This window comes from Lissotriton helveticus, chromosome 1_1 (assembly GCF_964261635.1).
Source record: "Lissotriton helveticus chromosome 1_1, aLisHel1.1, whole genome shotgun sequence".
NCBI classification, from domain to species: domain Eukaryota; kingdom Metazoa; phylum Chordata; class Amphibia; order Caudata; family Salamandridae; genus Lissotriton; species Lissotriton helveticus.
The window spans coordinates 1,180,493,981-1,180,520,907 of NC_136057.1; the positions used below are offsets into that span (position 1 = coordinate 1,180,493,981).

The 26,927-nt window shown below is 44.6% G+C and overlaps 1 protein-coding gene across 6 annotated transcripts in view; it reads right to left on the minus strand.

The window, feature by feature from the left end:
• Positions 1–3,190: 3,190 nt before the first annotated feature.
• The window catches only part of PHTF2 (putative homeodomain transcription factor 2), a 488,580-nt gene continuing 464,843 nt past the window's right edge, over positions 3,191–26,927 (minus strand). For all 6 annotated transcript variants that reach the window (XM_078679193.1, XM_078679174.1, XM_078679164.1 and 3 more), the window contains one exon: positions 3,191–10,858. In XM_078679193.1, the coding sequence (XP_078535319.1) occupies positions 10,838–10,858 (21 nt within the window). In that variant the 3' untranslated portion in view covers positions 3,191–10,837. The remainder of the gene's footprint in view (positions 10,859–26,927) is intronic.

Consider the following 26,927-nt stretch of genomic DNA (forward strand, 5'->3'; position numbering starts at 1 on the left):
GAGAACGACATCCAGGTTCACACACTGCCTATATGATAACACAATTGAATGGTGTGAAGGTATCAGTTGGAACTTGAGGAGGATTGCAGGTAAATTAGAACATTTTCTACACATGTTGGTCTGTTCCATTACAAGAGTCCTAGTATGTCATCAGCCGCAGAGCAATTCCAAGGTGTCATTTGATGGATCATACAGCATGTCATGAATGCTTTCAATAACAGTGATGACATATTAGTTTTCGGAGCTACACAGAAGAGGAATGACAAAGCTCTCACGCAAGTGTCAGCTGCTCGCTGATGCCAGTTCAACTTTGAATGCCAAAAAATTTGAGTTCCGTTAGACACATTTTACATTCTTTGGCCATATCTTTTCTGATGGGGCAGGACATTCGATCCAGCGAAAGTGCATGAGCTATCAACTGCCAGTCTCCCACAAGATGTTTCCACGTTACGTTCATTCCTTGGCATGGCCAGCTATTGCTCAAGATAAATACAAGACTTTGCCACTGTCTGTGCGCCATTAACAGTCTTGACGAAAAAGAAGGTTTCTTCTCTTTGGTCAAATGAATGTGAGCAGAGCTTCCAGATAATCAAAGAAGCTGTTGAAAATGCTACTGAAATGGCATATTTTGATCCAAAGCTTCATAGTGAGGTTGTGGTTGACACTAGCTCTGTTTGGTTGGGTGCCCTCCTTGCACAGCACAGCAGACATCCAAATGCCCAAAGGTGTATTGTGACATATGCAAGCTAAAGTTTCTCCTAAACTGAACGTGGTTATTCACAATCTGAGAAAGAAAGCTTAGGCTTGCAAACATTTCCATGTATTCTTGTATTAGAAGTTATTCACGCTTGTGATCTATCTTTGGCAATCCAACAGCAAAAATGCCTTTTCGCATTGAAAATTGGGATCTTCGATTGCATAAGTACAACTACACCATCATGCATCATCCAGGGAAAGATCAGAACCTTGACGACTATTTTGCATGAGTGCATCTCCAATGCCCTGGCACTCATTCTAAGAGGTGACGCTTACATAAACTTCATATTGAAATCAAGCACCTCAGCTGGTATTTCATTGGAACAAATTGTCTCTGGCACAAGTCAAGATAGTGACATGCTGAAATTGAAAGACATTATACATCATTCTTGGTACCAGCACCCTCGACCTATTACCAGTGACAGTGACTTTCAAAAGTTAAAGAATGTGAAAGATGAACTGTCCATTACTGAGGAAGGTATCATTCTAAGAGGTTTGAGAAGTGTCTGCGCCATCTATGCAACTGCTTGTCATCGACAACCACTCATCACCTGTTAAACAGTTGGAGTTGCCAATGCATGTATGCTCATCTATTACTCAAAAACTGTCCTTGCAAGATTAGGCACCTTTTTGTGACCAGGGGTGTTCCTTCGATCTTAAAGTCTGATAATGGTCCACCTTTCAACAGTTGAGAATTGAGAGACTTTTTCAGTCATCTTAATTTGAGGCAACCGAAGAGCACCCCTCTTTAGCCTAAGGCCACTGGCCTTGTCGAACGTTTCTCTAGTACTCTTAAGAAAGCTGTCAAGCGTGCTATATCAGAAAAGTGCAACCTTAAAGCTGTCTTAAATTCCACTCTTCAAGTTTACTGCTCGATCCCTCACTCAACCACAGGTGATAGCCCTTCAACCTTGATGTTCTGGAGAGCCATGACCACCAATGTACCTCAATGAACCAACAGACAAGCAAATCGTGAGGAAGAAACACACATGAAAGACTTGGATTGTAAGAGGAAAATGAAGGTTAATGCAGACGAGTGTCAACATGCAAAAGATGTCATATTCACAAGAGGAGATAGTGTGCTTGTTTATCAACACAGAAAGCAAAAGTCTGATGCTCCCTTAGATGCTGATCCATTTCGTGTTTTGACCAGCAAAGGACCCCTGGTGACTGCACAGCTTCCTGGGAAGACCATCACGCAAAACTCCTTGCGTTTCCAACATGTGGCTCATCGCTCGTCAGACACTGTCACTGTAGAGACTGGATCTGAAAGGACAAGTGAAGAACCCCTGACTGCTGCTGTTTCTCCATCACCAACGCCAGTTATGGACATTTCTACTGCCTGTCCCCAGTTTCCGAAGACACGGTCAGGACATGCGATCCAAGCGCCATGAAGACTCATTGAAGAGCTCTAATTGTATATATTTGCAAATAATTGTAGGTTTTTTTTAACAGCGGGGGAAGATGTAGTGTTGTGTGGGTTTGTAATGACAAGACATTTAATGCTCCTGATGGACTTCGCAGAACTGTAAATAAGCATTAGGGTTGAGAATTGAATACAGGTTTAGAATGTTAAGTTCACAGTTACACGCAGAAGAATAAAGACGTGTTATTCTAATATCCGTGTGTGGCGTAGTCATTGGCGAGTACCCGGGCGGGGGAGGATGCTACATCGCCCATATCAATATGTTTGGTAACCAGGATAGGGTGGATACCCAGGAGTGTTTTTCAATTTTAGTTGGTAGAACGCTACAGTTTGCCTTTTGTTGGAAATGTGTAGATATGAGCAGGTTTCACTGTTTACAAATACAAGATTTGTATGCTTGGTCCCTAAAACTTTCTTATCTAGACACTATATCTTTAACTGCCAAGATTTATCACTAAAAACCAGGAAGTATGTTATTGGCTACTCTACAAAAAATTCAATGCCCCGGAGTTGAACGTTTCGAATTGATGAACACTGGGGGAGGAACTTTCAAAAATCAGGCCAAAGACCAGCAGAATATGTAAACTTTCATGCTGAGGAGTGGTGTAAATCAGTTCAAATCCAAAAAGCAGGTAAAGACATGGTTGCCCCCTCGTTGAGGCATGCTGCAATTAGGCTGATTTACTAACCACTGTTCCATAACTCCATGAAACCTTTTGGTAGGAGAGTTAAACAGAACAGTAATGAAACTGCATAGTGTGTCTGTTGTGTGGCTTGTTAAAATGCTTTTCCTTTTCACGATACACTGATAAAAACACAAATTTACACAAAGAAAGAACAAAACACTTTTCTTATATCAGCCCAAAACCACGGTAGGTATGCAAAACAGAACATTAATGAAACTGCATAGTCGGTCTGTGTTATGTGGCTTGTCAAAATATTTTTTGAATCATATTATATTGATAAAAACACAAATTTATGCGAAGAAAGAAGAAAAAACACTTTTATTGCGTCAGCCAAAGAATGCTTTATTCCATTTCAGCTGATTACACTCTCAGTCACATAACGCAGCAAATAAGAACAGTTAACATACAAGATTTGCCATATTTTGCTACATCAGTTCTTGCATGTCCGCCCCCTACCGGGTCCTTCTATTTACCTTACATTTGTCCCATACCAACAGCAGGCAGCCCCGGAAATAACCCATTTTTTCTGACAGTCATCATCATTATTTTTTCATTAAACATAATTGATCAGACTTTATGATGATCAAACTACTGATCCTTGCTATGACTGCTACAGAAAAAACAGCCTTACTGCTAAATGGATGAGCCACAGTATACAGTAACAGATCCCTCACTTTAAACATTTATTCTGAACCTAATAAATTTAGTATTCAATTTCTCAAAAATATGTCCATTCTGAAATGAATGACTATTAATGACAAGCTGTGAGATACACAAGCCAAACTCTTTTAGTTCCACAGAACCCTTGCTGTTTTTTTCCCAAAATATATTCTGTGCAAAATGTAAATTCTGTTCAGGTTTGTACCTCATTTTGGAAAAATTCTGTACAAAATATATCTAATTCCTAAAAACAATTGCAACACGAGACAACACAGCGGCAGAAGAAACAAAACAGATGCTGCCACATTTTTAACATGAAAGACTAAATATGTTTTTTAAAGCTCCATGGATACATTCATTCGACATTAGAATGCACTTTGGTCATTATTAAACATATTAATAAAAAGATGAAATGAATGTGTTGCTTTTTATTTACAGGTTATACCACACAATTTCAGCATACAACATTCTAATGTTTACTTTTAAAATCAGAAACAATTTCTGCGCAAGTGTACTTTAATTCTGTTACTTAGTTGAAAAAATCAAGTTTACAGGTTCTTAATAAGACCATCACGCGAAGGATGATCTTTTGAGAGATGCAATATTAAATTTTAGTTGGTGGTGGAGGGAGGAAGCGGATTCTGGCCTGAGACCTCATACAGTTAGTTCTTTCATAGGCAGTGATATGCATTCACAGTCCAAGGAGTGGGGTCATGAAAGTGTTGTGAGCAAGAATATATTTTGAATGTAATTACATCACAATGTTACATTTGTATTGCAATCAATTTACAAATATGACAGTTTAGCAATTTCTATAAAAACAAAAAACTGGGTTTCACGTAACCACTAGAAAAGGAACACTTCTAAGGAAGGGGTAGCCAATGTGCCGCCAATGTGGAATCAGGAAGGTTAATTTCATGAAAGGATCTCAGGATATTCACAAATATAAATGTACATATGATCAATCTAAATGAAACTCAGTGAAGCTGTCAGTGGCTGTCATGGGCCCAGCGCTCTTGGGCTTCCTTTGGGCACCCTTGGTCTAAGAAAGTTGATTACTATAATATTGCAGTTGTATGTCTTAAAAAAGTGGGCCCAAATTAGTGGATTTATTAACGCTCGAGAAATACTATGACTACACACGTTTTCAAACTTTATAGTGAAAAATAGGGTTCACCTTGTGACAGTGAGCTGGTTCACAGTTTCTTTACAGATTGAATTGGAGCGGAGTATTATGTTGGGATGAGACCAAAATGCCCCTGTAATGCAAGTAAGAGCAGCATGCTCTTATCTTTTGGCACAATTTGACCACGATCAGCAATGGGAAATTCTTCCCATTTCTGTAGCATGTTAAGTCTTATTGGTGCGGTAGCTTGGAGACAACACCACAAAATAATTGATAAAGTCTGGAAGACAAATTGACGTTTCAGTTTAAAAGTGACTTGACTTTCAGTAATTCTCATGAAAGATTGTATTGTTTTCATAAACATTACCAAAAAAGCAGGTAAGCTCCCCTCGCCCCAGACACCCAATTTCTTAGCTCCCTCAATACCCTGCCTGTAGAAACGGGAATCGGCCTTTACAAAGATGTTTTTACCACGTTGTGCCTTTACCACTCATTTTTTAGCACGCATGTTTTACCACATGTATGTTTGTACAACGCATGCCTTTATCAAGCATTTAAGGTGACTTTGGTGGTGAGGCATGCAATGTATTTCCCTGTGTTGGTCCGTCGTACAACCGTAGATACTTTAGGTGCCATTACAAGGAATATTCGTGACCTTTTAGCAGGGGTTAGGTAGTTATGAAAAATCTGGAAAAGAATGTAGTTTTTATCACAACAAGCACAATTAACAAAAGGTAAATCCCTAACTTCCTTGATGGGTTATTTCAGCAAATTCCATTTTACATAGAGGTCTACTATGATATCAAATTGAATTATTTGGAGGTGAGGCCACTTGGAAAACTCCAGAAAAATCAACAAGACAAAAATGGCTCTACCAAGAAATGTGGTAAACCATCAGGTGACCACGTTGAACATCAGGCCATGCCACTGAGTTGAAGCAATAATGCTTTGCACAGACATACAGCAAGGACCAAGCAACTATCACAAAGCTTCCCAAAACTGAATCACCCTCTAAGAAGTCTTCTGCAGATATCAGAACTCGTTCAGTCAGCTATCAAAACCTCATAAGACAGTGTATTAGATGCATCTCAGCACCCACTGATGCAAGCTGCAAGTAATGCACAGTAAAGTACAAGGTTTTCACTCTGTGTAGTGCAATTCTATGGAGACCAACTGCGGGAAATTTGCATGCCTGCTTCACAGTCTTCTGTGTCACATTCAATAGGGATGAATAAAAGCTGCTTATGGGCTAAACTGCAGACTTTGAGAACCCCTTTTGAGGAAGTGCAACTGGGTAAACAATGTACAATAATAATTTGACAAGGAAAGCAAGGGAAGAAAGATAAAGGAAATTAAAATCAGTAATGGAGTAATAAAGAGCGGCATTTCCCTCCTCTCATCCTCTTTCCACAAAACTGTTGGCTCTATTTTTGTCTTATTTGCCTTGTGCTAATGGGTTTCCACCAATAGTCTTAGGGTGATGATTTTGTGATTTTTGCTTTAACACCTATTTGGATGCAAAGGCAACTAAGTGAGCAATTGTCTTCCTGTGAGGAGATTTAGCAGTGGAGACAAGGGTAATCATCTCATAGTTATTTGGGCTCTTGTAAGTTGGATGTGCTTAAGTAATATAAATATCCTGGATGCATCTTTTGAATAACCATAGTTCCTAATTATACTGGTGTGTTGCATCTAAAATTGACTGACTGAAATTATTAATGACGTTAGGAAATGTAATCATCTTTACTGATTAGAGAACAAACCATTAATAAAGGTAACATCGATTGCCACCTATGGAAATTAACTCTTGATCATAGCCATGATTTTTAGTCAAACACGTTTTCAAGAAGCAGGAAGGTCATTGTCTAATGAAAGTCTGTGGTCTCCCAGAGTTCTCCAGTCTTGATGATATAAGGTTGGAATTCGTTTTTTTCAAGTAGGACGGCAGATTTGGCTGCATTTTCTTTGTAGACTCATTAACTGTGAGTGAGGGGGTTAGAACGGGGGATGGAAATTTACTATGGGGCTTGATTCTCAAATCAGTTTTCAACAGTAATACAGAAAACGCTTCCTCAAAAAGAGGTTATGTGTACATTTTATTTAACAAGTTTAAAATTGCAGACTAACTCTTTAGGCCACAATAGTAGAGGTTCCTACGGGTCAGAACATAATCATATCTGAAATGAAGTCTATTTTGTTTTGATTCAGGTAGGAAAAGTACTTGAATAAAATGGGTTCAGTCTATAAAATGAATGTGCCGATTTCGATGTTGGCGAATGGAGTAATCTTCAGTGGCATGGCCGAAGACTTTATGTTCGACAGGGAGAGACTACTCCGCCTGCCAAATTTTTCAAAAAGAAAACCCTGAAACAGGATATTCTTTTTGAGAAAAAAAAAATGTTCCCCTCACTAAGGGAGTCCAAGGGAGTATTCAGAGGTTTTCACTGCCTCCTATCGCCAGGGTTTTCCTGGCAAACATGTGATGTTGCCCATTTTCTCTGGTACAAGGGAGACTTCTGGGAAACAAATGTATGATTTAGGCCTAGTAGTATGCACAAAGACATTTCAAACAACAGTAAACTAACCCATTCCCAACAATGCCGCTGTAAAGCAACTGTTTATGCCAAATATCATCATTAGGAAAGGTGGAGTGCCAAAGAAAAGTATAACTTTATATGTTTTGGTTGTCTCCAAGAAGTGACACAGCAGCCTGATAACTTTATAGCTGTGAATATATTTTGGTAGTACATATAGACTGCCGACTGCAGGAGACTGTGTATCACAAATTGTGCAGGTTTTATTCTAAGAGGTCATACTCTGAGAATTAAACCAATAGTCCTTTTTAGGAGATCCGGTACCAGTTATCGCCGTTGTCTGCCAAGTATTTAGACAAATGTAACAAATACATTGTGCATGTAAACGCATGGATAAATGAAATGGCTGCCAAATTTAACAAAGATAAGCGCGTGAGCAAGAGCAAGCTCTTTATTAATGATTCAATCTTCATGAATTTAGCCCAGTAGAGACCATTAAATTGCCTTTCATCTTTAGAAAAGCAACAGCAGTGTCTTAGCCATAGAAGGATGCTGACCGGTAAATAGCTGCATGGATGTTGATTTTTCGGGTTTTGAATGCAAGTATTAGAATCCCTAGTTCCACTATTGTGCTAGTTATTACAACATACAACAGTGAGATTTGGACTGGCCTTCCAGAAAACTGCAGTGAATTCCGGATTTACCTGGAGCCCTTCCATGCTATACGTACATTGATACCTTCAATAAGATGTAATAGGTTGTGAGGGCCTTTCTATTTGACCGTGGTAGATGTAATATTGAACTGCTGCATGGATATATGAATGATACAAAATGTCATTTTGTCAGTACTGCCCTGCTAAATTTGCTGGATGATATAAATGTGTTAATTTGAATACGAGCATGGTCTGATTTATCTTGCAAAAGGCTTCAAGGAATTGTGGTAAGAGATTACATGCAAACCATATAAAGTTTATAACCTGTATTTGTTTTGAATAAGGACCATTATATGAACAGGAATAGCTAATGAAGGTCAAGGGCTATGTGCCAAGTAGAGTGAACTGTGATATTTGAACAAGATGGCCACATATGGATGAGATACCTTACATAGGAATATTACTTTAATAGTGTGTTTGTCAAATTGAACATCTGATTCTCATTCTCTCATTTAAATGTTGCTATTGTTAAAATACTTGTTATGTTTCTGAATACATTTGAACCTTTAAATGATTTTACAGAATCCTCTCCTGCTTTTATCTTTATCTTCTGAAGAATCCACAAAGGTGCTGGAAAAAAGTACTCTGCAGGCCAACCAGAATTGTTGTAGGCTTGAGTGATGAGTTCAATTGTCGTTAATCGCAAGTATGTTGGGACAAGTAAAGCAGCCGTAACAAGGCAATTCTTTTTCTGTAATTCGTTTCCAAACAATACAACATTTATTTTCATGAAATATATTGTAAATAATGGTGTTTACAACTGCAGTCATTCCTTTTTTAAATGCCCAAGTGAAGAACATATTTTTGTGTTTTTTTACCAACATTTATAGCCTTGTTAGCTCATAATAGGTTTAATAAGAAAATAAAAAAAGCTCAATAACACGCTCATGAGGCCACATAAATCATGCACTGAAAATCAACCAATGATATCGGCTCATTTATAAAGCAAATAGGACCATTTCTCCTGTACCAATATGGTGCTAAATTCTACAAAACACCACCTGAGCAGATGCACTCTTCGAAAGCAAATTGTTAGCTTTTAATCTCTGCCGACACTTACAATGAACAGTTTTAGTTTTATAGTGCAGATTAGCTGAGCTGTGTCACACGTCACTTTATTTAGTTGCCTTTCATTGAGCATTTCCACCTCCCGAGATCATCCCAACATAAGGAATGGACAAAATATGAACGTTGCAGGGTGAACCCAAGTAGAAATTATTTATGAATGTGCTTCTCTACGTGAAGCACACACTGCACACAATATGGTCACTGCTAAAATTACAACATCATTAGCTTTTAAAACCCCACTAACTAAGGTTTCAACATTCTAATATGGCAGATGCATTACTTACTGTTTCAATTCCATTTTGCCACAATGAAACACTCTGTGGCCGGAATAGAAGGTAACAGACCATATTTTGTCAGAACGGTTTCTCAATGTGCTATGGCTTTGCTGTAGATTTTATCACACCTCCTTTCTCCCAAACATTAATGGTATAACTGTCCCTCTGTTGTGGTTTGTTAAACTCGCTTAGCAAATTTTACCCCGAAACTATAGCCCACCCAAGTATAATATTGGTATCTACCAAATGAAAATTATAGTACTTCACAAATGTCACACTGTGTGCTTGAAAATTGGTCAGTTCTGATGATGTACCTATAAAAGCACTAGTACAGCTCCACCTCCGTTCACACACACAACCGTCTATCAGCTGCTTATAGCCAGGACGAGATTCCAAAATGTTTCTGTACCAACTTGTCAGTGAGTTCATTTCACCCTCTAGAGTATTTACCTTCCTAAAACAGCACTTTCAAAAATGCCTTTTCATTCGAAGTTAGTCTTCAACCACATTATGAACTCGTAAAAACAGTATTTTACATCTGAACAATTGAGGTTTGACCTATTAGTTTAATGCCTCATTTTTTTTGTTCTGGTTTTAAATGTATGGTACAATGACATATACCATAGGGGACCAAGGAATAACATATTAACCTCCAGTGTGTTCGTCATAACTTTGAGTCCCTTACATTAATTTAGAAAACTATCATATAACACTCAAAGGGAACATATTGCACCATAGTTCACCATGATATATACCATTTACTGTATAAAAAGCTACATGATAAAAATAACATAAAAAAGTGCACTTTGAGCATTCCCAGTCTTTCAATAAATACAGTTAGTACTTGTTAGTTTTATCAAAATATCATAGTCTTGTAACAATTTACACTTATTGCTCCAAAACATTTTAACGTGCGAAGAGCACTTACTGACCTTTTTCAGTAATACCTTATCGATACTGACGGGTGATTAAAACGTAGCTTAATCAAACGGATCCATGGTTTAACCCAAAGTATAAAATAAAAGTTTTAGGATTACAACCAAGGCTTACATAATGCCCGCTACTCTTCTGAATTTTCCTTGGTACCTTTTGATATAGAGTTTGAAGAAATGTTCGCAGGCTGCCAAGGTGGTCGTTTGTACGTCAATACGTACATCATTAACCGGACTAAATACTGCAATATTTAAATCAATTCATGAAGAGCTAGGATATAGTCCATAAACTGGCTCATGGAAGTGATAGGAGGGACAGCGCCCCCCAAAATCCACCATCCGGTTTGAAGGCGGTTTAAAATTATACGGAAATAATTTGCCAGGATCCTATATTGATATATACGGTTTGCCACCCGTTCAATAGCTAGGCACGTGAAATCTAAAATAATAAACAATGTTAATGAAAATAAATGAAAAACACTGAAAAGGTAAAATAAATACAAGAATTGCACAAGTCAGTCAGATGTAAACACTTAAATTTCTCAAACTATGCCCCTCTTTTAGGCCATAGCATTTGAAGTACGGCGTCAGTAACTCCTTTGAGGCAGCTTATTTAGTCAGAACTCTGATTCCAGAGGATTGTTCTACAATATCTTCGGTGTCAAGACTTTATTTTCCATAACTAGAAAAGAAAAACCAATATCAGCATACATAGCGTTGTAGACATACTTCATCTACTTGAACCAGACTGCATTAAAAGGAACTGCAATACCGAAATTCTATATATTACACTGCTTATGCGCAAATACAGGTGTACGATATTTTCTGGCATATATTTCATTCTTGCCAGTTCTATACTAATAAATGGCATAATCTAAATTGATGTCACCAATCTAATATCATTATCAATCATGGTAACTAGAGTCAGTACTGCATAGAAAATCATAGTACAATGGCCCCCTGCATTTAATGATTTCATAAAAAGGGCAGCCCAAAACCATCTGGAACCTGGGGAATACAAATACATATAGAACAAAGGTTCCGTGTGGAGCAATCAATTAGAAATGCATAAATGTACAGGTACTCAGAAGTATTCAATTCAGTAATTATAGAGATTAAAAAAAACAGGAGAAACATTTGTAGACTTTCAGAAATTATTTTATTTGCTGCTTCAGAATAGTGCTTAGTTGATCACATGGTGGAAAGAAGTAAACAGTGCTATACTGTGCAATGCTATAGCAATGGATCAACAGTAATCTTATAATGTTTGTGCAATTTTGAGTCCTTAAAACACCGGCACCATACTAGTTCATAGGTATTTGACTCCAGTTGTTATAAATGTCAAGTCTTTTGACCTGTAATAATATGGGGGTCATTATTAGGACAAACATCTTTCATGAAGCAAGACCAATGGTTGGATTTGATGTGAAGTATTCAATTTATGACAGGAATAAGCGTGTTTAATTCGCCAGAATAAAAGCAACAACTTGCTGAAAAAAAACATTGAAACGGGTGCTCCCAAAAGTTTGTCAGGATGACCACAGAAAGACGCAAATATCAGCTGTAGCCTGAAGCAGTCATGCTGATTGATGTCTTGGCGTATCTCTTGGCAATTGGAACCAAATAAACATGAACTGTTCTGGTACCTGAGTTTTCAGGACCTAGAATTATGCAAAACTTAAACTGTAATTTTCAAATTGTTAATTGCATTAAACACACTATTGCACAGTTTATCTTCACCCACTGTGTGATTACATTATTTCTAAAATGTCCTCTCTTTCCTGTAGATATCTACTGGATTACTGCCCCATTCACATTATATAATCCTTGGCAAATTGTTTGCCCCAGGAAAAACTTGTCTGTATAATCATTCTCTTTCCAATGGTCGAGTTCCAGAGACATAGAAAAAGACCCAAGTCAACCCACTATTACAACAACTGCAACAAAAAGTCTACGAGCCAGACACACTAGCCAATTACAGACTTCTTCCTTATTCTCAATTGCAGCCAAGATTGTCGAAGCTGGGTTAACACCCAACTACCTACTCATCTAGGATACACCTCTATTTCGGATTTAATTCAGGCAGAACCTTTTCTTGTGGAAGTATCCAACAAACTTCACGTATCCTTAGACAGAGAATCCTATTTGGCCCTTGTGGTGCTCGATCTTTTGGTGGATTTCGAGTCGGTCTCCCGCTCCATTCTCCTGCAAAGATTGCAGATGACATGAGAGGGAGGTCGTGTTCAGGACAGGTAGGGCTCTTTTCTTGACACTCTCTCTCAGCAGTTATATTGTCACAGCATTTTTTTAAAAGGAATTTACGGAGTTCCTCATCCCTTTCAACATGTGTGTGGCAACCTTGGCTTCTTTTACTCTTTCAATTTAATCGCCTATGCAGATGATACCCAATTCATACTTCAATTACGGGGAATCTCTTGCTTTTCTAAACCTATCTTGATCATGCTAGCTTCTCATTGATGGTCTTGAACTCTTTACTTTAACTCTTCTGAAACAGAAACACATTTGTTTCTCTTCTTTATGGAGGTCTAGTTGGTTGCCTCCTGAATGAGGCCCATCTCTAATCACTGCTGATTCTGTGTCGAATTTGGGGGTTAGCTTTGATTTAAAACTCTGAAAATCAATTCCAGAAAGTAGCTTCTGCTGGTTTCCTACTTCTCAAAATATTCGGACGATTCTACCTCGTCATCCATCAAACTCATCCTGCTTCCCATCTGATTTTGTGCTTGAGTAAGAGATCCAGAAATGCTATCCAACTGTGTCCCCTTCAATGGCTTCCTTTGAAAACCCATATGTTCCCCTTCACCTAAGCCACATTTCCTCTACCTCGATTGTTAACTTTCTGGATAACTGTGCTTTACAATTTATCATTCAATCAATAGATTCAGATAAGCAACTATATCAGAAATTATATTTAACCAAATACTTGTCATTCACAATTATTTCACAATTTTTCAGCATTTCGTTTTCAATCTGTGTTTACGCATGCCACCATTCACAGCGTGTGCGATACTGATTTGGGAACACTGGCCTCCCCAAGCAGACCAGATTAATAGGTAACCAAATGATCAATACCTTACTAAGTAGTAACTTTTTGAGTTATATTGCAGTTCAATAAACAGTCAAAAGTATACGCGTTCATTTAAGCCTCTGAGCCAGACAGCATTGAGATAATCAATCTAATAAAGCTTCATGTTTTTTAATGCATTGTCATAATTGGTGATAGATGTGCATTTTCATTCGTCTTCGCTGTGCTGTGTTTTTAGTAGCCTTGACATGATAGGCTATCTGTAATTTAGCGTGCGTCATCTTGGCATTTTCTCTGTGGTTACGCGCACAGGAGTCCATTAATTTCAATTATGAGCTGTCAGGGTGCCGCGATAATGTAATGCAGATGTTGTGGGCGCGTTCACCAGTCTGCTGGGAATGGCGGCGTTCGTGCTTTTCCTGTGTTTTCTTTCCGTGTAGGGCAGACTTGAAAGGCATTGTCTTAAGAGGAGAAGGCCATATATCTTCAATTATCTCGCCATCACGGCGGAGATAATTGAAAACATATGCCTGCAGTGGCGAGGCCGAGAGCTGAGCAGGATGACTCCATGCCACAGTGTAAGAAAGCGTCCGCATCAAAGCAAAGTGTAAAACTTAAAAAAAAAAAAAAAAATGAAAAAGCGAGTGGCTGTGGGTGTCCAGGGGTGCAGCAGGTGCAGTGACACCGGGGCCTCGAGGGTCTCCTTTAACCCAGACAGTGCTGTATTTTACTACCAGTGGCTGTGAGGGTGCAGCAGGTTCAGTGACACCAGGGCCTCGAGGGTCTCCCTTAACCCAGACAGTGCTGTATTTTACTACCAGTGGCTGTGAGGGTGCAGCAGGTGCAGTGACACCGGGGCCTCGAGGGTCTCCCTTAACCCTGACAGTGCTGTATTTTACTAGCAGTGGGTGTGGGTGTCCAGGGGTGCAGCAGGTGCAGTGACACCGGGGCCTCGAGGGTCTCCTTTAACCCAGACAGTGCTGTATTTTACTACCAGTGGCTGTGAGGGTGCAGCAGGTGCAGTAACACCAGGGCCTCGAGGGTCTCCCTTAACCCAGACAGTGCTGTATTTTACTACCAGTGGCTGTGAGGGTGCAGCAGGTGCAGTGACACCGGGGCCTCGAGGGTCTCCCTTAACCCTGACAGTGCTGTATTTTACTAGCAGTGGCTGTGGGTGTCCAGGGGTGCAGCAGGTGCAGTGACACCCGGGCCTCGATGGCCTCACTTTACCCTGACAGTGCTGTATTTTGCTAACAGTGGCTGTAAGGGTGCAGCAGGTGCAGTGACACCAGGGCCTCGAGGGTCTCCCTTAACCCAGACAGTGCTGTATTTTACTACCAGTGGCTGTGAGGGTGCAGCAGGTGCAGTGACACCGGGGCCTCGAGGGTCTCCCTTAACCCTGACAGTGCTGTATTTTACTACCAGTGGCTGTGGGTGTCCAGGGGTGCAGCAGGTGCAGTGACACCGGGGCCTCGAGGGCCTCACTTAACCCTGACAGTGCTGTATTTTACTACCAGTGGCTGTGGGTGTCCAGGGGTGCAGCAGGTGCAGTGACACCGGGGCCTCGAGGGTCTCCCTTAACCCAGACAGTGCTGTATTTTACTACGAGTGGCGGTGGAAGTCCAGGGGTGCAGCAGGTGCAGTGACACCAGGGCCTCGAGGGCCTCCCTTAACCCAGACAGTGCTGTATTTTACTACCAGTGGCTGTGAGGGTGCAGCAGGTGCAGTGACACCGGGGCCTCGAGGGTCTCCCTTAACCCTGACAGTGCTGTATTTTACTAGCAGTGGCTGTGGGTGTCCAGGGGTGCAGCAGGTGCAGTGACACCCGGGCCTCGATGGCCTCACTTTACCCTGACAGTGCTGTATTTTTCTAACAGTGGCTGTGAGGGTGCAGCAGGTGCAGTGACACCAGGGCCTCGAGGGTCTCCCTTAACCCAGACAGTGCTGTATTTTACTACCAGTGGCTGTGAGGGTGCAGCAGGTGCAGTGACACCGGGGCCTCGAGGGTCTCCCTTAACCCTGACAGTGCTGTATATTACTACCAGTGGCTGTGGGTGTCCAGGGGTGCAGCAGGTGCAGTGACACCGGGGCCTCGAGGGCCTCACTTAACCCTGACAGTGCTGTATTTTACTACCAGTGGCTGTGGGTGTCCAGGGGTGCAGCAGGTGCAGTGACACCGGGGCCTCGAGGGTCTCCCTTAACCCAGACAGTGCTGTATTTTACTACGAGTGGCGGTGGAAGTCCAGGGGTGCAGCAGGCCTCACTTTACCCTGACAGTGCTGTATTTTGCTACCAGTGGCTGTGAGGGTGCAGCAGGTGCAGTGACACCGGGGCCTCGAGGGTCTCCCTTAACCCAGACAGTGCTGTATTTTACTACGAGTGGCGGTGGAAGTCCAGGGGTGCAGCAGGTGCAGTGACACCGGGGCCTCGAGGGTCTCACCTAATCCAGACAGTGCTGTATTTTACTACCAGTGGCTGTGAGGGTGCAGCAGGTGCAGTGACACAGGGGCCTCGAGGGTCTCCCTTAACCCCGACAGTGCTGTATTTTACTACCAGTGGCTGTGGGTGTCCAGGGGTGCTGCAGGTGCAGTGACACCGGGGCTTCGAGGGTCTCCCTTAACCCAGACAGTCCTGTATTTTACTACCAGTGGCTGTGAGGGTGCAGCAGGTGCAGTGACACCAAGGCATCGAGGGTCTCCCTTAACCCAGACAGAGTAGTGAGTAGTGAGTAGAGTAGTGAGTGTAGAGTAGTGATTAGAGTAGTGATTGCAGAGTAGTGAGTAGAGTAGTGAGTAGAGTAGTGAGTAGAGTGGTGAGTAGAGTGGTGAGTAGAGTGGTGAGTAGAGTGGTGAGTAGAGTGGTGAGTAGAGTGGTGAGTAGAGTGGTGAGTAGAGTGGTGAGTGGTGAGTAGTGAGTGCAGAGTAGTGAGTGCAGAGTAGTGAGTGCAGAGTAGTGAGTGCAGAGTAGTGAGTGCAGAGTAGTGAGTGCAGAGTAGTGAGTGCAGAGTAGTGAGTAGAGTAGTGAGTGTAATAGTGAGTAGTGAGTAGAGTAGTGAGTAGTGAGTAGAGTAGTGAGTGCAGAGTAGTGAGTAGAGTAGAGTAGTGAGTAGGACATCACAGGCAGCTGAGGTGCAAGCTTCTCCCACTCACAAGAAGGACATCACAAGCAGCAGCCGTGCAAGCTTCTCACACTCACAAGAACGACATCACAGCCAGCAGCAGTGCAAGCTTCTTACACTCACAAGGAGATGACAGGCAGCAGAGGTGCAAGCTTCTCACACTCGCAAGAACGACATCACAAGCAGCAGTGGTGCAAGCTGCCCTTACACACTCACAGCAGGTACTGTGCCAAGGCAGCAGCAGCAACAGAGCAAGAGTCCCTTACAAAGAACAGGCACAGCACAGAGATGCACAATGCAATCTTCTCATACTCCCAGGCAGCAGCGGTGCAAGCTTCTCACACTCACACGAAGGACATCACAGGCAGCAGCTGTGCAAGCTTCTTACACTCACAAGGATACCACAGGCAGCTGAGGTGCAAGCTTCTCCCACTCACAAGAAGGACATCACAAGCAGCAGCGGTGCAAGCTTCTCACACTCACAAGAACAACATCACAGGCAGCAGCAGTGCAAGCTTCTTACACTCACAAGAAGGACATCACAGGCAGCAGCAGTGCAAGCTTCTTACACTCACAAGGAGACCACAGGCAGCAGAGGTGCAAGCTTCTCACACTCACAAGAAGGACATCACAGGCAGTAACGGTGCAATATTCTCACACTCACAAGGAGATCACTGGCAGTACACACCACATGAACACACTCCATAACACATAGCAACAATACATTGGCATTTACAATGCCATTAGCTCAAACTCAAATAAATCCGAGCCCGATTGCATTTCTAATGTTTGTTTATTTATGTTTTTTTTTTTTAAATAGCGAAATTAATAACTTTGTCATTTACAATGCCAATAGTGTTAACTTTTGCAAACGTGACACCTATAGCATTTGTAATGTAATATGTGTTGTATTTACATGACTTAGATGTATTAATATTAAAAATAACAATGGGTTGTATTTTTTTCAATATTGAATACTTAAATAAAAGTTATTGTAATTTATAATGGCAATAGCTTAAACTTTTGCAAATAACTTTTTGGAAGATTATGTTTAGTGTATTTTATTGTGATGAAAATACAAGAATAGAAGTGAAATATTAACTTTTTTGTGACATTTGTAATAAAGTTTGAAGCATTGAGAGAACATATTTGAATCAGTTGTTGTTGAATGGTTGCACAGATTGATGCTGTGGTGGCTCTGAATGATGTTGTGGCGGCGACGAGTGATGCTGTGGCGTTCAGTGATGCTCTGGTAGCGCATAGTGATGTTGTGGTGCCCCTGAGTGATGCTGTGGTGATGCGATGGATAGTGAGGGCGATAGATAGAGGGAGGGCGAGAGATAGAGGCAGGGCAAGAGGGCGAGGGATAGAGTGTGGGCGAGGGATGGAGTGTGGGCGAGGGATGGAGTGTGGGCGAGGGATGGAGTGTGGGCGAGGGATGGAGTGTGGGGCTGGGGGAGGGATGGAGTGTGGGGCGGGGGAGGGATGGAGTGTGGGGCGGGGGAGGGATGGATGGAGTGCGGGGATGGATGGATGGAGTGCGGGGATGGATGGATGGAGTGCGAGGATGGATGGATGGAGTGCGAGGATGGATGGATGGAGTGCGAGGATGGATGGATGGAGTGGGGGGATGGATGGATGGAGTGGGGGGATGGATGGATGGAGTGGAGGGGATGGATGGAGTGGGGGATGGATGGATGTAGTGGGGGGATGGATGGATGGAGTGGGGGGATGGATGGATGGAGTGGGGGGATGGATGGATGGAGTGGGGGGATGGATGGATGGATGGAGTGGGGGGATGGATGGATGGATGGAGTGGGGGGATGGATGGATGGAGTGGGGGGATGGATGGAGTGGGGGGATGGATGGAGTGGGGGGATGGATGGATGGAGTGGGGGGATGGATGGATGGAGTGGGGGGATGGATGGATGGAGTGGGGGGATGGATGGAGTGGGGGGATGGATGGATGGAGTGAGTGGGGGATGGATGGCTGGAGTGAGTGAGGGATGGATGGCTGGAGTGGGGGGATGGATGGCTAGAGTGGGGGGATGGATGGCTAGAGTGGGGGGATGGATGGCTAGAGTGGGGGGATGGATGGCTAGAGTGGGGGGATGGATGGCTAGAGTGGGGGGATGGATGGCTAGAGTGGGGGGATGGATGGCTAGAGTGGGGGGATGGATGGCTGGAGTGGGGGGATGGATGGCTGGAGTGGGGGGATGGATGGCTGGAGTGGGGGGATGGATGGCTGGAGTGGGGGGATGGATGGATGGAGTGGGGGGATGGATGGATGGAGTGGGGGGATGGATGGAGTGGGGGGATGGATGGAGTGGGGGGATGGATGGATAGATGGAGTGGAGGGAAGGATGGAGTGGGATGGATGGAGTGGGATGGATGGATGGATGGAGTGGGATGGATTGAGTGGGGGGATGGATGGATGGAGTGGGGGGATGGATTGATGGAGTGGGGGTATGGATGGAGATGGATGGAGATGGATGGATGGAGTGGGGGATGGATGGATGGAGGCGGGGGATGAATGGATGGAGGCGGGGGATGGATGGATGGATGGATGGAGTGGGGGATGGATGGATGGAGGGGATGGATGGAGTGGGGGGATGGATGGAGTGGGGGGATGGATTGGCTGGGGGGTGGATGGACTGGGGGGTGGATGGACTGGGGGGTGGATGGATGGAGGGGGGGTGGATGGAGGGAGGGGATGGATGGAGGGGATGGATGGATGGAGTGGGGGGATGGATGGATGGAGTGGGATGAATGGATGGAGGGAGGGGATGGATGGATGGATGGAGGGGATGGATGGATGGATGGAGGGGATGGATGCTAGTCCAGACTGATTGGCTCAAACCCCCCCTTCTTTTTCTGGATGGATGGATGGATGGAGTGGGGGGATGGATGGATGGATGGATGGAGTGAGGGGGATGGATGGCTGGAGTGAGGGGGATGGATGGATGGAGTGGGGGGATGGATGGATGGAGTGGGGGGATGGATGGATGGAGTGGGGGGATGGATGGATGGAGTGGGGGGTGGATGAATGGAGTGGGGGGTGGATGGATGGAGTGGGGGGTGGATGGATGGAGTGGGGGGATGGATGGAGTGGGGGGATGGATGGAGTGGGGGGATGGATGGCTAGAGTGGGGGGATGGATGGCTGGAGTGGGGGGATGGATGGCTAGAGTGGGGGGATGGATGGCTGGAGTGGGGGGATGGATGGCTGGAGTGGGGGGATGGATGGCTGGAGTGGGGGGATGGATGGAGTGGGGGGATGGATGGATAGATGGAGTGGAGGGAAGGATGGAGTGGGATGGATGGAGTGGGATGAATGGATGGATGGAGCGGGATGGATGGAGTGGGGGGATGGATGGATGGAGTGGGGGGATGGATTGATGGAGTGGGGGGATGGATTGATGGAGTGGGGGGATGGATGGAGATGGATGGAGATGGATGGATGGAGTGGGGGGATGGATGGATGGAGGCGGGGATGAATGGATGGAAGCGGGGGATGGATGGATGGAGTGGGGGATGGATGGATGGAGTGGGGGATGGATGGATGGAGTGGGGGATGGATGGAGTGGGGGGATGGATGGAGTGGGGGGATGGATGGAGTGGGGGGATGGATGGAGTGGGGGGATGGATTGGCTGGGGGGTGGATGGACTGGGGGGTGGATGGATGGAGTGGGGGGGTGGATGGATGGAGGGGATGGATGGATGGAGTGGGGGGATGGATGGATGGAGTGGGATGAATGGATGGAGGGGATGGATGGAGGGAGGGGATGGATGGATGGATGGAGGGGATGGATGGATGGATGGAGGGGATGGATGCTAGTCCAGACTGATTGGCTCAAACCCCCCTTCTTTTTCTGGATGGATGGAGTGGGGGGATGGATGGATGGATGGATGGAGTGAGGGGGATGGATGGCTGGAGTGAGGGGGATGGATGGATGGAGTGGGGGGATGGATGGATGGAGTGGGGGGATGGATGGATGGAGTGGGGGGATGGATGGATGGAGTGGGGGATGGATGGATGGAGTGGGGGGTGGATGGATGGAGTGGGGGATGGACGGATGGAGTGGGGGGATGGATGGAGTGGGGGGATGGATGGATGGAGTGGGGGTGGATGGATGGATGGAGTGGGGGGATGGATGGATGGATGGATGGAGTGGGGGGATGGATGGAGTGGGGTGGATGGATGGATGGAGTGGGAGAGCCGAAGGCAAGAACAAAAGTACAATCAGGGAAGCAGAAGGCAAGAAAACGAGGTCAATCAGGGGAGCAGAAGGCAAGACAAGAAAAAACAAGATGTTGAGCCTACCCCGAGATACCGACCTTGTTCCCCAGCACTAAATCAGCAGCTTTGGCCTTTACGCAACATCCCCTCCTTTAATTTATTTCCACAACAGCAAATTGTAAACATATTTTAAAAATAAATAAATACATTTATTAAATGCACCTTTGCGAGTTTAAAAATACCCATACAGCAGCACCATTTTGTCAAAAGTAATGTTTTATTATCAGAAAGGGTAACATTGTTTTAAAGCTTATTGTAATGTATTCATACTTAATTTATCAGAAAAAGAAGGGGGGGGTTTGAGCCAATCAGTCTGGACTAGCAGGATAGGTTTGAATCGTTTCTCGAAGTGTTGGGAAAGGAGACAGTGATGGGATAATAAAGTGCAAATTAGGCTCCTAGCAAAGATCGTTGTCTTTACTGCAGTGGCAGACGTGGAACACATAGTGAATTAGGTTGCCTTTAATAGCAGGATCTCAAATTTCCCACAAAGTCTAAACTGCCAAGCTGTGTAGAGAGCACAGTGCGTAATAGAGCCAGGGGGAACAAATAAACGAGTAGTCTGTCTATTCAAGCCCACAGGAGTACAGGATGAAGAAAAGCTCGTGAAGACATTTACCAGCCGAGGTACAAGGTGAGTGATGCCCATCTGGAGCTACTTCCGCCTCCATGACGTGCTGTGATTTTACAAGCAGCACAAATGAGACACAATTAGAGGACTTAAAAAAGCGATAGACTCGGTAGAAGCATCCTGTGCACATTGCACTAAAGAAAACAATATTAAAAACATGTTTATGTGGTGGTGTTAAACATAAGACACAGTTACGAAAAGCAGCAAAGAAAAGGGATCGAGGCTTAAGATGCCTGCACCGGTATCAACAAGAACATCGCCGAACGAAGCTTTTAGGGGCAGGGGAGCGGATCCATTTGAAGCACGGCCTTGCGGCCGTGAAAGAAGTGTGAAACAGCAGGGATTAATTAAATGTAATTAGCGCGCGCTGGGGTGAATGCCTGAGGCCGAGCTGCCTGATGCAAGGCAGCTGGGAAGCAAATGGCAAGCTCGTGCATGAGCACATGCACTCTTGGAAATCCGCACGATGGTTTGACAGCTTATTTTGCCTCCTATACTCTCATCCTATTATCCCTTGCGGGATTAATACGACGAGCCCTAAAAAAGAGGTAATCATTTTGGAAATTCACTCTAACTGTAAATAAACAGCATCCTAGAGACATACGGTAGATGCTTGAAATATAGCTAATTTTTTTAGACAGTGTTTTAAATCAGTTTGCTTTAAGTTGGCAAACAACATTCCTTGCAAAATATAAACAGTTTACTCTCTTATGGTTTCACCCAATATACAGAAACAGAAGTCATATTTTTTGTCCCATTTTTCTAAGCGTGCATGTTGGCCTGCAGCCAAATTCCTTTAGGTCTTACAAGGACGTAGAATTGTGTTCAAACATCGCATCGCTGTCCCTTCTCACCTGGCAGGCATGTTAGAGGTCAGGTGGCAATCTGTATGTGAGCTGGCTACAAGGATGGGAGCTGTTGTACTGTGAGATTTTCATCGAACACTTTCTTTACAAGCAACGCCCCCGGCCTCCAATACCGAGGGCACCTTTAATGTGAGGCGAAGCTACCAATGAATCAGTTGCCATCAACATAAAAGTGACAGATATACCCTCCAGCACTATTGATTGGTAGTTTCTGGGCCCTGTGCGCACGGTGGGCAGATGGGACAGCCAGAATGAAACTGGAATACAAATCAACCAGACTAAAAAGATATGACTGTTGTGTCATTTTACCACGGGCTACAGGAAACGAAAATCCATAATCGACCACAAATCAAGGGTAGATGGATGATGTGGCGTAGTGGCCAGATTTTCCGACTTTGCAAGCGAAGAACCCAGGCTCAAGTCCCGGCGACGGATCAACATTCTGTGATTCTGGGCAAATCAAGTAATCTCCCCGTGGCTACCCAAAAAGATTGATTTGTGTAGCGTTGCTTGTGTTCATGTAAAGCCCCCCCAAGGCTCCAATACCTTCCGGTCGAGTTCGAGGCTTTGAAGGATTTATAACTGCAAAACAAAATCAACATTTTTCCAATAATCCGCAAGAAAACATGCCCCGATAATACGCGATTCTCTCTTCTACTGGTGGGGAGGGAAATCGCTTGGCATATGGAAATTAATATTCATGACCCATTCATAAAGCTGCGACACCGCAAACGAGCCTTTTCCGCGCTTCTCCAAAACGCAAGTAAACTGCAGCAGAAGCGAAACGCTCTAGGATATAAGTCACTTTTTTAATAAAATTCTAACCACCTTCTCTGCGGCGCCGCATTCCTCTTGGAAATGACGGACATGGCTTTTCCGGGAAAGAACGGTGTTGAAGAGAAACGGAGCACGGGCCCTGCAGCACTTGCGTTTCTTCAGCAAGATGAACATGCACAGTGCGGCAGTGGCGCAGACACTTCTTCTGAGGGTTGTCTGATGGCAAACACTCGACATGGAAACATTCTCGACCTTTGGCGCTGCTTGAAGGGATCAAAACATATTTTTGTTTTTCATCTGCGCTAAATTTCGACGAGGTGAAGTGGGATGAAGAACTTGAATTCTAGGGAGCAAGTTGGAACATCTAAATGTTGTTCTGCGCTGTCTGTTTGTTCATTGTGACATAATAGCAGATTTCATATACATCTCAAGGAAATATTAGAATTTCAAAGGTTATGGGTGATCAGTTGCTGTACCTGCCCTTTGATTTCTTGCAATCATTACTGAAGTAATTTCACTTAATTTACACAACAATGAATTAGTATAAAGGCCACTCAATTTAGGTTCCAGACACATGTGAAGGTTGATTTGGTACATGGTAACCGAGATTATTTAAAACGCATGTAATTTCCAGGTCTGCATTAAAATGAGTTTTACTGCACTGCCAGCCGAACAGTTAAACCACGTCCAATTAATACTTTCACTGTTATTGCACTTCTTACACATAGGACGTTAATTGAACAAAGCTTTTAGGGGCGGGGGAGCGGATCCCTTTGAAGCATGGCCTCGCAGCCGTGAAAGAAGTGTGAAACAGCAGGGATTAATTAAATGTAATTAGCGCGCGCTGGGGTGAATGCCTGAGGCCGAGCTGCCTGATGCAAGGCAGCTGGGAAGCAAATGGCAAGCTCGTGCATGAGCACATGCACTCTTGGAAATCCGCCTGATGGTTTGACGGCTTATTTTGCCTCCTATACTCCCGTCCTATTATCCCTTGCGGGATTAATAGGACGAGCCATAAAAAACAAATGCTCCCACTATAACTCAAGTGTAGCTTATTTGAAATGTAATCCATTTTAAATTGTATAAGAAAATATTTATATATGACTGGTCCACAGTGGACCACATCGAAGTGTCTGTCTTCTGTATAAAGACATAATCTTTATAACAAAAAATGTGTCTCAGAATTTTAGGGTGAACTAGAAGCGTTGGTTCCACGCTCTTGTTAGATCAGCCAAAAGCATGCTTTGTTCCTACTTTTTTTTTTATATATCACCTTTAGCCTTTCGTAACAGGAATTACGACTGTACATAAAACAGAGAGATTCGGGAAAGCCTAAATAGACAGGTACCGGGAAAAATAATCAACATGCGTTTGTAAATAACTAAGTTAGGAGATAAACATCAATCTAACTATCAAGTGTAGATGCAGCAAGAAGGGTTTTTTAGGAAAAAAACTCAGTGAGAATGAGGCGCTCTGCCTGATGTATACGTCTGGGTATGTCGTAAGCCGAGTAATAGTGAGGTGCGTAAAGAGCGAGTGGGGAAGCCCGTAACCACTCAAGTGTCACAAGTTAGATCATTTTCAAAGTCTAAAATATATTGGTCACTAGCTGGAGCGTCTGTAAAAGCTCAATATGAATCTAATATATGCATTTCACAGAATCAACTATTGGCATGCAGACTTGGGAAAAACACATTCACTGACAAGAAGGAAAGAAAAGCCAAGAAAGGAAGGGAAAGGATGGGGGATGGAAGTTCAATGTAACATGAGCAGGTCATCCAGATATGAGCATCACATGGACACCGGCGTAGGAAATTACACAACACATTAAAATACACCTAATGGCGATCTGCAGTTTTTTTGCTCCAATAATCAGAGAAGCTGGTTTGAACTAATCATAAGGAGATAGGGTTAGGACATCTGCCTTTTCTTTTCTCAAACCCGTATTTTCCTCCTTAGAGTTTTTATTCATTGCAACATGAGATAAATTCAATTATGCAGGTAGGATCAAAGGTGTTTTTAGCCTACTCGCCTATTTGAGTTCATGGTATTGTGACTGTTTGGTAGCCAAGAAATGTTTCTTCTATTCATTATGGTCATCAAACAAATGATCTGTGTGTAATTGTGTCGCCCAATAATACAGGCACAGGTGTAATAAGCCAAGCTTCCCTTTTACAGAAGAGTTTTAGAGGGCTTGATTCACAAACTATTTTTGGTAGTACATAAAGTAGTACTACAGTAGCACTACTTTCAACAAAATGCAATTCACAAACGTATGAGCGGAAAGCTCCACCTCTCCTATCTTTTCTCTTTAGGGAGATCCTCACACAATTACAGTTTAGTAGTAAAAGTGTTAACAGGACGATGGGGAGTGGTTGGAAAATGAGGAATACTTACCACTAAATCGGAGGGGCTTTGGGAGTGCTATGGGGGGGGGGGGGGGGGGGGGGGTTAGAGAAGAGAATTTGCTTCTTCTTAAAACAAACCACCGCTGTCACGGAAACATTCAGGTCCAGTGGTCCCTTCTATTTATTCGTCACAATTAAAATGAATTAGCACATTATCCGATGAAAGCACAAAATCAAAATTGCACTTTCCACTCTTTATAAACACATTCCCATTGGAGCACTGTCTTCGTTATTTTTTAAAAATATTTCTTCCGACAAATGCACAACAATACGTAGTCTTTTATCTATCTATGACCGCTCGAGCCTGCCCAGGCGAGGTCGCCCCACTTCCGCCGCTCCTGCCCGCTGCTACCAGCACGCTGCCCTGCTGACTGCTGCGCACTTCCTGCTACCACCTCCGTTTTTCGCCGCTGCTTGCCATCCACTGCGTGCCTGGTTTGCCCTTTGCATTCGCCGGTTGTTTCCCCTTTTTCCTTCTGTACCCTGCTGTGTGCCTGTTGTCTCCCCTGTCCGCCGCCTGTGTACTTAGCATTGTTCCCCTGTGTACTTAGCATTGTTCCGTTTTCGCCGCTGTTTGCCATCCACTGCGTGCCTGGTTTGCCCTTTGCATTCGCCTGTTTCCCCTTTTTCCTTCTGTACCCTGCTGTGTGCCTGTTGTCTCCCCTGTCCGCCACCTGTATACTTAGCATTGTTCCCCTTTGCCTTCTGTACCCCTCTCTCCCGCTTCGGCTGCCCTCCCCCACCTGTGTGCTCCCTTTAGCCGCCGGACGACCCAGCCGCCGCTGAGCCGCCCTCGGTCCTCCTTCCCGCCACTGCCCTCTGGCGCCTCCGCCCCCCCTCCTGCCCATTGGCCGCCCCGCTCCCGCCACCCAGCTGACCCGCCCTCCCGGCTCCTCACTTATGACGCCCCCGGAGCGAAGCGCAGCAGACGCGCGCAGCGGGAGCACCGATTGAGCGCCGAAGGTGCACCAAAGGTAAGCCCGTCTGCGCCTGGCCCGCGCCCAGCGCCAGGACCCCTGGCCCCCACCGACGGAGGCCGACCCGACGGACCTACGACGCCACCGAACTCAACGCACTCAACACCGGCCGGACCCCGGGCTGCTACCGAGCCACACCGAGACGCACCCATGGACCCCTCAGCTGCCACTCCTGCAAGTTCACCTGCAACCGGACCCACGCCACACCAACACCCACCAAGCCGAACGCCAGCAGCACCCACCTGAAGTGCATCCTGCTCAACACCCGCTCCGTCCACAGACACGCCGTCGAGCTCTGGAACCTGCTCGACACCACAGCCCCAGACGTCGCCTTCCTCACGGAAACCTGGATGAACGCCTCTTCAGCGCCCGACATCGCCATCGCCATCCCGGAAGGCTACAAGATCATCCGGAGGGACCGCGTCAACCAGACTGGAGGAGGCATCGCCATCATCCACAGAAACACCATCCGCATCACGACCGACACCGACGATACCTTCGCACCCGCCGAACACCTGCACTTCCAGATCCACATCAACCCCAAGACCACCCTCAGAGGCACCCTCATCTACAGACCCCCGGGACCACGCACAAAATTCAGCGAAGACATCGCCGACTTCATCGGCCCA